The 12,196-nt window shown below is 52.1% G+C and overlaps 1 protein-coding gene across 5 annotated transcripts in view; it reads right to left on the reverse strand.

Annotated features, from left to right (window-relative positions):
• KANSL1 (KAT8 regulatory NSL complex subunit 1) overlaps positions 1–12,196 on the reverse strand; it is a 57,769-nt gene that overhangs the window by 31,489 nt on the left and 14,084 nt on the right. For all 5 annotated transcript variants that reach the window (XM_072356741.1, XM_072356738.1, XM_072356740.1 and 2 more), the window contains one exon: positions 10,117–11,506. In XM_072356741.1, the coding sequence (XP_072212842.1) occupies positions 10,117–11,423 (1,307 nt within the window). In that variant the 5' untranslated portion in view covers positions 11,424–11,506. The remainder of the gene's footprint in view (positions 1–10,116; positions 11,507–12,196) is intronic.

The raw sequence follows: 12,196 nt of genomic DNA on the forward strand, positions 1-12,196 counted from the left end.
AACAGCTAAACTGTTCAGGGCTTTCCCTGCCCCAGACCCAGAGGGTTCCCAGCTTTAGGAGGGTCAGGGCATCTTCTCATAGCTGGACCCAGAGCTGCACCGCTCTGTGCAGGGGATGAGGATGAGGAGATGTTGCCTATTTGTCCACTGCTGTGAAAAGCCACAATGTAAAGCCCCACTAAGGACAAAACCACCAATTCCCAAACGCCTCCTTTGTCCAGGCAAGCATCAGCTACATAAATAAGAGATGATTTGGGACAAGTAACACTCAGAAATGAAGCGAGACGTGCGGGAGCTCCAATACTCCCATTAATGCTCCATTTGTACCAGGTCAGCAGTTCTCAAGGGCAGTGGGACAGGCACAGACACATCCCTGTATTTCCTGTTGGACCAAAATCCCCCGGCTCCAACCAGCACTCCACTTGTTTGACTTGCTGAGAGCTCCAACGCCTCCAACAGAGCTCTCAGAGCAGAAAACATCCCCCAGCAAGCTGCACAGGAAGGGGAAAGCAGTTCAGTTCCATACAGCAAAGCCTTAACGCAGCTCCGGGTGCAGCTGGCCGTGAGCAGGCAGACATGAGTGAGATGAAAGCAGGTCTGAGGAATGCCACAACATCAGAGCACAACAATAAAGAGGATTCCTACAGCAGATTCCCCCAGTAACAGAGCAGCAGCCAGCTCCTCATTAGCAGGGCCTGCCTCGTCACTGCTACGAGTGCACTGACGTCTTGTGCAAGCATCACAGCTCCAAGCTGCTGGGGATTCAACCTGAAGCCTGCAATACACACCAGCAGGCCTCCCATGCCCCCTACCTGAGCTGGGAGCCGCACCACTGAGAGCAGAAGTGCTCAGATCCACACTGTGCCATGCAAAGGATGGGAGGAGGGAGCGGAGCAAGGCGCAGCTCCAGCAGCAAAGCCACAGCTCCTGCCCTCGGGGAGGGGAGCACACAAACACACACAGAATCCTGCTGAGAACTACTGGGATTTCTCAGCACTTTTTTCCATACGGCCCCCAAAAGGCGTGAATAAGTCATTTCTCCTTCAGATTTATCATGGAGAGCCTTTGTCCCAGCGCTCACCTTCACTTCACAGCAGGCAAAACAAGCAGCTCCATCTGCAGAGCAGCTAATCCCATCAGGGCTTACCTGTACCCAGCCCTGCAGTGTTGGGTTTCAGGCATTTAACATAACCAGTGCACACCTGGTCACAGCGCACACACATGGAGGGACAAGGCAGCGCTGTGCCATGACAACCCAGATGGGTTATGAAAGCTCTCTGCTCCTCCAGAGGACACTGTTTTGATAACAAACACCACACCGACAGCCAAAACAAGGAGGGTTAGCAGCAACAGTACACATCATACCCAGGAGACGGGGATGCTCGTGCAGGACAGCTAATGCAGGAGAGGCAGCAGGGCACGTGCAGCATCCCCAGCAAAGGGTGAAGGAGTTCATCACCTCCACAGCTGCAGACAGATGGAACTTCACCCTCCAAGGGTTCAAAGAGCTGCTCCGGCCCACTGAAAAAGCAGCTGCAAAGAAAGCAAAGCTACATACACTGCGTAAAGCAGCTGAAGATCTAACACATGAGCCTGCAGCAACCAAAGCTTTCGGTTCAGTTTTTCCACAAGCATCACTGAAGGAGAACGGGTTCATGCCAGAAGGAGTTAAGGTGCTTTGGGTGGCTGCATAGGAGCGCTGCCCTCGAGCACAAAATGAACCAAAACAAGAAGGATCTTCCCTGTGCCATTGCCTACACCTCAGGTTGAGTTATTTCATCCACAAGACGAGTCTCTGACCCACGCCTGGCAACACAAAGTCAAAAGATGATACTCAGGTAAATGATAATTCAAACTAATCTGTATCAGATTTGCCTGCCTTGGAATAGGAGAAGCGCTCGACGCCTCGCCAGCCTTCCCAGCGATGCTGCTGTTTCTTCAAGTTATTTTTGTGCTGTGTCAGCACAAACTGCACCTTCCCTCTGGCCTTCAGGAACTGCTGCACGGGGCAGGAGAGCAGCCCAGGACAGAGCAGGAGCACAGAATCCTTTTCTTCTTCCAGTCGGACACGGCGAAAAGGCAATAAGCACAAAACGTTGTGCACGGAGCAGCAGCCCTGCAAGCGTTCTGCATTCAAAGCTCAGCCCCACAGAAGGCTGATTGTCTTGGTTTTCTGAAATAGGCAGCACTGGAATAGCAGCAGTCACATGGAGCAGGGCTCCGATTCACACAGAAATAGGCAGACTTTGCCGTTGTGGTTTGTTATTTATGCTACTGTCCCAGGCCTAGAAATGGCAGTAGTTGCTCAAAAGGAATCTCCTCCTCCTGGCCAGAGAGATGCAAGTTTTAGCAGAGCTGGAAGCACGCAGAGAACCTCGGCCTCCTCACATTGCCACCACCCAACACAGGGAGCACGGCTATGGTTTGCATTGAAGCCGCATTACCGTGGCACAGTGGGACACACAACTGCCCCTAAAGCTCTGCAGGAGCTCAGCCTGGATCCCCAGCAGCTGCCATTTCACACTTCCTGTATTTCTAGCTCATTTTGTTCCAAAAAAAACACATTAACCTACAACCCAGCAGCCACCTCCGGGCACCCAGACCACAGCAGGGGGGCACGTGGGAAGGAGAAACTCCACACAGAGGGCATGGAGAGGCTGCAGCACATCACAGCTCGGGCTGCACTGCAGCTGCATTGCTCCCTTTCAGCGGGTGCAGGAAAAGCACCCATGGCCAAAGCAGCTGCAGCGCCCACCTGGCGTGCACTCACCTCCTCCAGCACTCCCAAGGCCAGCTGCTGTGGGTCACAGAGCCACATGGCTTCTGCTATCCAGATATAAATTGGAGAGAAGGGGAAAAAAAACAAGAAAGAAAACACTACCAGGATGCAAAGCACAGACATTGTAAGATTTGATCTCTTCCTGCCATGCAAGGTACCCAGATTTCAGAGGCACATGCATGGCAGCAGCTCCTGCAGCAACTCAGCATGGAGAGCTGCTGCTTTGCAAGGGACTGAATGGGCAGAACTAAACCAGGGAGCTGCAGATAGGGACAGAAGAGGACAGTGAGACACCTGGCCAGCAGCAGCTTCCCCATCACAAAGCACGGCCTCAGAGGACTTAATACCTAACTCAGTTGGAAGATTAAATAACTAACTTGATAACAGAGAGCCACAGATAAGACACACGGAAGTGAGACGTCCATGCATTGATGTTTAAGCAAATCTGGACCACGGCAATTTCTTGCTGTGTTCCTACAGGCCATTTACCTGCAAGGTCAACTGGGTCCTTTGCTGCCCTCTGCTCCCCAGCTGTGCAGGGATCACACAACTCAAACCCACGTTCATTAAAGCACACACAGAAATTCCTCTTTTTGAGGCCTTTTCTTCCCCCTCCAAGAATCCGTTTTTGAGACTTCTATTAACTCTCCCCTAAAAACAAATGAGAAGCAAAAACCCGACCTTGCTTCTTACTCCAGAGCGGATTGGATTTGGTAATGCAGTGTAACATCATCAGCCCTGAAGCAGCAAAAGCTCAATATTGGTCATTAAATAGCAGCCACCAGGGAACGCACTAAATGCTGAGTGCCTGTAAAGCCCTATGAGCTCCTCTGCTGCAGAGAGGCCCAAATGGAGCCATCCCAGCTCTAACCCAGCTCAGCTCATAGAAAACCCCACCAACACAATGTGGGTAACAGCTCAAAGTATTTAACCCAGTATCCTAAGAGATGGCAGCAAGCTCCAGCTGCAAGCGGGCTGGGGTGAAAAAGCACTTTTGAGATACGCCTTGCACAGCCTTGAGCAATGAATGACAGCAGAACAATCAGCTTCCATCCCCCCCCCCCCATTTCACAGCCCTCCATTAATAAAGTCCTGCCTCATACAAATAAAGTCCTGCAACATTTTCAACATCATTATGTGTTACCATGGAAACAGCTTTAAAAAAGTCACACATGCAAGCTTACAGCTCTGCTGCACCAGGGATACCTCCATCCTCCTTATTTCCCTCTTTAATTTGATGACCAAACCTTCTGAGCCCGATAAGAACAAGTCGCTGCTGTAGCGCGGGTGGGTGTCAGTGATTCTGCGCTGCTTTCAGATCCAGAATGTGTTATTAAACAAGCAGCCCAATGAAGTCACATCTCCCAAGGCAACCCCTGCGTGTGCCCAGCGTGCTTGGGAGGCACTTCAAGAAGTTAAGTGACACTCAGAGCTCCGGCAGCGCTGTTTGGTGCTGCAACTGCAGGGCAACTGGGCAAGCATGAGAGCTCCAAGTCTGCACTCTGCGGAGCAGGGATGCACGCAGCTAACAGACGAAGCTGTAAAGCAGGCAAAATATGTTACAGAACTGAGTGCTTGAGGACAGAGCTCGGCCATTCATAAGACAGCACCAATTAATCCGCTCCAGCAGCGGCGTCACGAGGTGCGGCCGGCCCAACTCCGCCACCATTATCACAGGGAACATCTCGTATTGCAGCTCCCACATCATGGTTGCACATGAGGACAGGGGAGAGAGAGCACGCAGCCATCTGCCAAGCTGCTCACCTGGAGGCCGATGGCTCCTGAGCCTCAATGCAGCCCTTTCCACCTCCCCCCCCCAAGCACCGCAGCCCCAGGAGCTGCTGCTGCATGCTGCACAGCAGGGCTGCTCTCAATGCACGCGGCTGTTTGCAGCAGCTTGAGACACTCCCAGCAGCGGGTGGAAGCTCTCAGCAGCACAGCTCTGCAACTGTGCCCCTGTTGAAATGAAAGCTCTTGAAGCAGTGCAGCCCCGTAGTGCTGGGGGGGCCATGAGAACCTGTGCCAGGTACCTCCCATAAATAGCTCGCTCAGCACCACGGCAGGCGTTCCAAAAGGCAACCTCACTGCAGAGAAGGTCAGGGCGGAAAGAAGAGCTGGATGTTACTCAAAGCAAAACAGCTCGTCCCATCAATGACCAGCAGCACATCGGTAAGTCATGCAAAGAACTGCAGCTCAGGCTGGAGAACAGAACCAGCACCAGCACAGGACCCAGACAGACAACTCCAGCCGACCCAACGGCAGCTTGTTTCTAACCTGTGGCTGAATCACCAACCAGTAAGACCAGGAATGGGCAAAGGCACGTGTCCGTCTGTCCCTTCATTGACAAACACAGCAACTCATAGCCTGAGTGCTATGAAGTCCCATCCGATCTAAGTGCTGTCTCCAAGGAAAGCCTGGCAGAGCACACAAGCCTTGGGAAGGAGATGCTCACAGCCAGGGTGTGCCCAAAACACAGCGCATGGAAAATACAGGGCAGGGAGGGGGGCAGTGCCAGATGAGCAAAGGGAGGGAAATGCTTTCCCGGCTGGAAGGAGCGTAGAGCTGCTGCTGAGAGCAACCGGAACGGAGCTGCTGGAAGGGAGAACAAAGGAGGGGGAAAGGAGCCAACGCTGCTGCATAATGAAAGCCAAAGTCTTGCAGGGAGAAAAAGCACATCTGCGAAGCGCACCTCTGCGATCCCCTTTAAGGGAGCCCACGTTTGCCATTCCTCCACTTCTTAACGCCAGGCACAGTCACTTTTCATCTTGGATCGGCATCAAAGAGGACAAAAACGCATCTCTGCACCGCAGCCGCTTACAGATGTGGCCATAAGGCAACCCAGGTCGGCTCCCCACCCCCCAGACAGTGCTTTAGAGCTCAATAGTTGAGACCAGCTCTAAGCAGGGCCCCTTCCCATTGCTCAAATGCTAACTGCAGCTTAACACGAGGCTCTGGGAAAGCAGACAAGCTGCCACGGCACTCCTGTAGCACGGGTTTGCATTCACAAACATAGTTCTGCTCCTTCAGATGCCACGATGGACTTGTTCCAATGAAAAGTCAAGTCAATATTTATTCAAACCCATCCAACGCATCACCCACATCTGAGGGAGAGCCCATTCCTCCTCACTGCCCCATTGGGTCAGGGCTGCAGAGATGAAGCACAAGGTTACAGGTAGTGCCAGACTCCAATGGGTTGCTGCTGGAGCAACATGCAGCACCCGCAGGTCAGCATGCCTGCAATGCACTCAGAATGCTGCAAGGAAGGTGCTCTGCTGCGTTCTGCCCCCAAGCCCAGCAACCTCTGCTTGTGACCTCCCCCTCTGACACAACTTCAGCCCAGAAAGATATATTTAACCCAAGGCATCAAACTCCCCCTAGGATGGAAGCCAGCACTGCCATAACGAGCTCTGCGGGCGGCAACGTGAGCACTGAGCAGACACCCAAACCCTGCACAGACGGGGATCAAGCTGGGATAAAGTCAAGCAGCCTGCTGAGCATCCCCTGCACCTCTACAAGGTGTGCAGGGCCACGGTTTGTACGAGAAACAACACTCCTTTTTCCTTAACATCCTTTCCAAGCAGCGTTCTGGTTGTGCCCTCTTTTCTTAATAGCAACAGGGACTCGCAGAGTGTCCTACTTACTCTGGATACCTGATTAAGCGTTTTTGAACAATGAACTGCTCTCTGCTCTTCTGCTTTCACATGCAAAGCAAGCACATGCTCAGGATTTGCTCTCTCTCTCTCTCTCTCCCCCTCCTCAGATGAAAGTCGTTTGAGGGGCATCACCCCAACCAAGGAGCTGCTGCTATCGCAAGCAATTCCAGCCTGACACAGAGATGCTCACAAATGGCTGAGGAGCAGAGCTGCAGACAGGACCTACAAACACATCTGGAAGCCCAGGATAAGAAAAGCACCATGTAAGCACAAGCAAAGAACTGACAGAACGTCATAAAGAGATGAACTGACCACTGTTCTAAGTGAGAGCAAAACACGATGGTGATCCGCAGGGAAAGCTTCCTCACTGTGCAGCGTGGGCTCTGCGCCCCACACCGCTGACACAGAGATGTCATTGACAGGCCTGGATGTAGGGGCTGCCTTATGGCACTCACACGTGGAAAACAAAAGGAAGGGAGAAAAATGTCAGAACTCTGATGGCTCAGCCAACTGATGCACCGACCACAAGCTCCCCTCAAACAGCCCCTAACGGGCGCCATGCCCAATGCAGGACCCTGATGTGAGTGCTGCACCCATGAGCCAAACACCTTCATTACTCCTCCAAGCCCAGCAATCCCCTGCCCAGGCAGGCAGCAGCCAGCACACCAGCCGTGCAGTGATTCACTGCAACACTGCAATGCAGAAGGTGCTCGGATTTCCCACTACGGCACGGGATAATTACAAAGAGTGCTCCAGCATCCTGACTGCAGGCACTGCAACCACCAGGATGCACCCAGGGCACTGTCTGAGCCTGCAGGAGCTGCTGGGATTTGGTCAGTGAAACCTTCAGCTCGATGCAACCTCCATGTAAGAGCTCTGAACTAAGTGAAGTTCCCACCCAGTATTTCTTCCCATCACTAAGTTGGAGACTGTAAGGGTAACTCACCTATCACTTCCCAGCTGATGGCCACAGGGCTGCCCAGCACAGCTAACTCATCAGCCAGAAACAGAGTTCTGATGCAACTCAAATGCAACACAAAGAAACCAGCCTGGGGAAAGCAGCTGCTACAGACACACGTGGTTCTGTATCATTAATCCAGGAGCAAATGAAACCATGTGGTGGTCCTTGAACCACCTTAGTGTAAATGCACTGTGAAGCAACCCAACCTGCACGACCTTTCTTTCTGCATTAGCTGTGTGAGCTGCCTTATTAAACCAAGCCCAGGGCTGGCAGGGCTTCCCAAAAAAGGTGTAACAAATACCTCCCTGCTTTGTTTATGCATCACACCATGGCCTGGTTACCTGCCTGAATGACAGCACCTTCCCTAGGAGAGCTGCAGAAGGACATCATCCTGAGTTCTGTTGGAAGGATGCAATCCCTGCTCTGTGGGCAGGAGCAGACAGGACACAGCGGGGCAAATGCTTCACGTCTGTCCTTGACCAGATGCTGTTTCTGGAATGCCGCTGTGCCAGAAAAACTCAAAGGTCAGCCCTTATCTAAGCTTGATGTAAACAGGTCTTTGTTTCTTTTGCATGCTTCTACTCGGATCCCACGGGCAATGCAGTCACTTATTGCAAGCGGGCTGCAGGGCAGCACTCACAGCACTGCTCTGCCTGAGGAGCTCCAAGCCAGCAAGGAGTTTCCTGGGGGGGAAGGAAGGAGCAGCCAGGAACAGAACCAAGGGATGAGACAGAAGTTTTTAGGCACCATCAAGTTATACTGTCTGCTATTGGAATAATGAATAAACACAGTACAAAAAAAAGGCTTCCGTCTAATAAGGAAATTCAGCTAGCTGCAAAATCCAGCTATTCTGCAGTATTTGAGCCACCCTGCAACAAGGCTTGGCTTTCTTTGCTCACACAAACGTGGAACAATGCTTCTGTACATTCAAGGAGCTGCCCAAGGCAGCTTCCCAATGGAAAAGTCAGCCTTTCCCCTTCCTGCCTCATCCGACTGCTTTGAGAAGGCGGCTATTTAGATGTGCTGGGATGCAGCAGCTCCTAGGGCTGACTTCAGGAGTTCCAGTCACAAGCACAAACATTGCACTGAGCCTCAACAGCACCAGAGCTCACAAGACCCAACGTCAAAGCACTCGTGCCAACAGGGCAGTCAATGCTGCAAAGGCAAATCGCTAAACACCCACAGGCATCAACCTTAAACGAGGGTTGGTGGGCCTGCCCTGGATGGCAGCACACACACAGAGCAGCTTCTGACACTGCACACAACAGAAGGAGAGCTCGGCATTGGCTTTAAAATCTTTGGCTTTTAAAGAGGGCTGGGGAACGTACAGGCATGACTAACACAGAGGGCAGAGAAGTCAGCAAAGGATTTCACGCATCGTGTCTCTGAATACCGCACTTCCACTTGGGATTAAGATGAGTGGCAAGGAAATTTCACTTTGCTAGACAACACATAAAGCCGTAATATAGGAAACTTAATATTATCTTGGACACGAAACTTTGCTGAACGCTGCCTCCAGTCACTGCAATAGTAATCAGCTCCGATTTGCTGCTAATCCCAACAGTCTGCATGCATTACAAACAGGAGTGACACCACTGAACTCATCTCTAACAGCACGAGGGCAGAGTGCCCCTACATCCAACCAGCACCACACGTGCTCAAGCCACACTGAAATTCATCCTGTGCTAACATCCCAGAGCATGAAGTTTAGCTAGAATTCGGTATTTGAGAGCTTTAACATGGTGTTTATCAGCATCCATCCACATGAGGGGCTCTTTGGGGGGATGCTCAAGTTACTGAGCACGTGTTGCATCCACCCACCTCACTCAGTAGAATTCATGGCAGTACAGACCAAGCAGGAGCATCACTTTGAACAACAGGTATCAAAATGCATCCATAGAGATCTGAGCAAGCCCCCAGTAGGGTGGGGGTGCCAATAAGGTCCCCGTTCCATTGAGGACCGCTTGGGCTGCAGAGCTTTCAGTCAGCAGCAGCCACAGGCTGAGCTCAGTGAGCACAGAGCACATCTGCAAGCAGCATTTCACACAGTCCAAACACAGAGCGTGGCCTTTGCAGAGACCTGCCCTAAGGACGGCAGTGAGCTCTCCTGGGGAAAAATGCTTTTCTTTGGAAGAAGAATTTCTCACCTTCCTTGACCTGCCCAGGCCTCCCCCCTTGATGATGATTTTCCTCCTCCACACATAAACTCACAGCTAATACTTATGCAAACAGCATCCAGTTAACACCACATTAGGCTGCTGTCACCACTTAATGCCACTCACAAACAAGATTCCCACCAGTAACCTCTTCCTTCATCTCTTTTGAGGGCACTTCTTCCACCAGCACTCAGACCAAACCCTTGCAGAGGCTTTTCTCCCTCCCACAAGCAAAACATAACATAAAACAAAACAGAACTCTGCCTTGGTTTGCACCAAAGGTTCCCATTGTGAGAAGACAACCGTTTCGGGACAGGTCCAATGCACAAGCAAGCAACCAGACACAACTGCTTACAGTACTTTAGGTCTGCTCTGCTAAAACACAACTGTGGGCATGAAGAACGTCTTCAGAGCTGAACCACCAAGCAGGCCACCAGTCACACCAGTTTTAACCTTTCCTGCTTCGATCCAAGCCTATCCAAACACGTCCCCGTAACACCCAGGTTCTCTACCTGCCACCTCTCAGCTCACCCCGCCAGTAGGAAGCAAAGCACGGCTGCTACTCACAGCGGGACGTGGGGCTGCTCCGGATCTGCTTTGGTCAGTTCCTCCTCCTCGACGTCAGACTCTCCTCCTGAGCTGCTGTCAGTGACATCCGAGTCAAACGCCTGCTCGCTGGATCTCAAGTTGGCCATGCCGCTGGCCGTGAATCTCTCCAGTTCTTCCGATATCGAATCGCTCTTCAAGAAGCTGCTGAGACCTTCTGAAGTAACTGTCTCGCTCGCAGCTTTCCTCAAAGCTGCTTCTGCTTTTCTGGTCAACATCAGCTGGCTGCGATGCCTCACAGGGTCCAAAGTCGGAAGCTTGCTCAGAGTTTTCTCCAAGAAGCCACCCAACTGCTGCTGGATGTGTCTCTCCACCTGCTTCGCCTGCACCACCTGCAAACGTTTCTGCAGCCTTCGAGCACGGTTCTCAATGTCCGCCTGCCGTCGCAGCAAAGCCCTCGTCCTCATCTCCGAGTCGAGAGCGCTGTGATGGCCGGCTGACAGAGAAGGTTTCTGCTCCTCCAACCTACTGCTCCCAAAGTCCGAGTGACCAACAACCCCAGGCAACCTGGTCTCTCCGCTGCCACCTTCCAGCACCTGCTGCTGCTGCTCCGTGGAATTAAGGGAAGATTTGTTTGCAGTGCTATTATTGCTAAAAGGAGTCGCGCGTTCCGCATCAAGGCTTCTGTGTGGAAGAGTGCAATTGGTCAACCCGGCCTTCAAGTCCCCCAGTTCAGAACCTCCTGCATTATAGTCAACGCCCTGGAGGGCGGCAGCAGGAGAAGCACACTTCCCACCGTTCAGAGCACTAGAGTTTTCATGGTCTGAGTTGGTGCTTTTGGCCAATTTCTTGGCCAAGCCGTTCACAGGCGCTTGCGGGAGAGGTGGCTGGCTGTTAGCACTCATTGTTTTTAGATTCTCCAAAGTAAATTCCAATACCGGTTGCCTCCCCAACAGATCACTCGTCTTCAAGAAGGACTGAGATAAGAGAGAGTGAGATTTAAGGACTGTCTGCTTGTTGAAGACTCCTTGCAGCTTCAGAGGCTCTTTTGAAGAGACAGATGTTACATCCGAGCAGAGATAAGAGGCCACTAGTGGCTGCAGCTTGCCCAGCTCTTCCTTCGTGGGGCTGTTTCGGAAATCTAAACTGGGATCCTCCGGAGCGATGGCTTTCCTTTTGGTGCCGTTGGCAGCCAGGAGGATGTTGTTGGCGTTGCCGTTGCTCTCGGCACTGCCAGGTGACAAGGTGGAGGACGGGGGAGCCAGCTTGAATCGGATGTGGTGAGCTTCAGCTGCTGCGTCAGTGAGAGCGGGCGCCATCGCAGCCATTCAGCACAGAGAGACGGGAAGTCCAGCCTCTCCCGGTGCCGAGGCCAGCTCCACTGCCTCCCACTGCCTCTCCCGAGGACAGCCTGCAGAAAGGGATGGAGAAAGAGAAAGTTAAGCCGTGCACTCAGAGGCACCACGATAAAACAAGGCAACAGCAATGAGACACGTCGACGTGCGCAGCGCATCCTCCCCGCGCCACCAGCAGCCCTGCAGCCAGCAGAGCAGGGCAGTCAGTGTGCACCAAGCTCTGCCTTCCCAGAAGTTCATTTCCGAGCAGGCCGGGTGGTTTCCACTGTTAGCTGCTGCTATTTCTCTTGCAAAAAAGATGGATAACGATTAACTCGCACCGTGACAGGGCAGTTCTGCACTGACCATAACACAAAGGCACCGACCTCACTCAGATAGATGAAATCAGGAAGGAAAAACAACCAAAGACACTTCATTCACATATGTACTGCAACTTTCTTGCCCTCGATAGCGAGTTCCTGGTCATTTACCTACTTTCTTTATCACCAAGGAGTGCCAGCCATGGAATGTCTCTTTGTTTTAGCTCCAACAGCATTCACATCACCCACAGGACTGGCTTTTCTATCAGTACAGCACTCACTTCGTTCTCCTTGAGCTGCAGAAGTTGAGCAGTTCTTCCACAAGCGATTCCAATGTCAATTTAACAGTAAGGAGTTGCACAGAAGCCTTGCCCGATATGCCAGTCCTCTAACTTTACATGCATTTGCATAAGCTTGTTGTAGCTGCTCATTAACGCACCCCAATGA

Source organism: Excalfactoria chinensis, chromosome 24, assembly GCF_039878825.1.
Source record: "Excalfactoria chinensis isolate bCotChi1 chromosome 24, bCotChi1.hap2, whole genome shotgun sequence".
NCBI classification, from domain to species: domain Eukaryota; kingdom Metazoa; phylum Chordata; class Aves; order Galliformes; family Phasianidae; genus Excalfactoria; species Excalfactoria chinensis.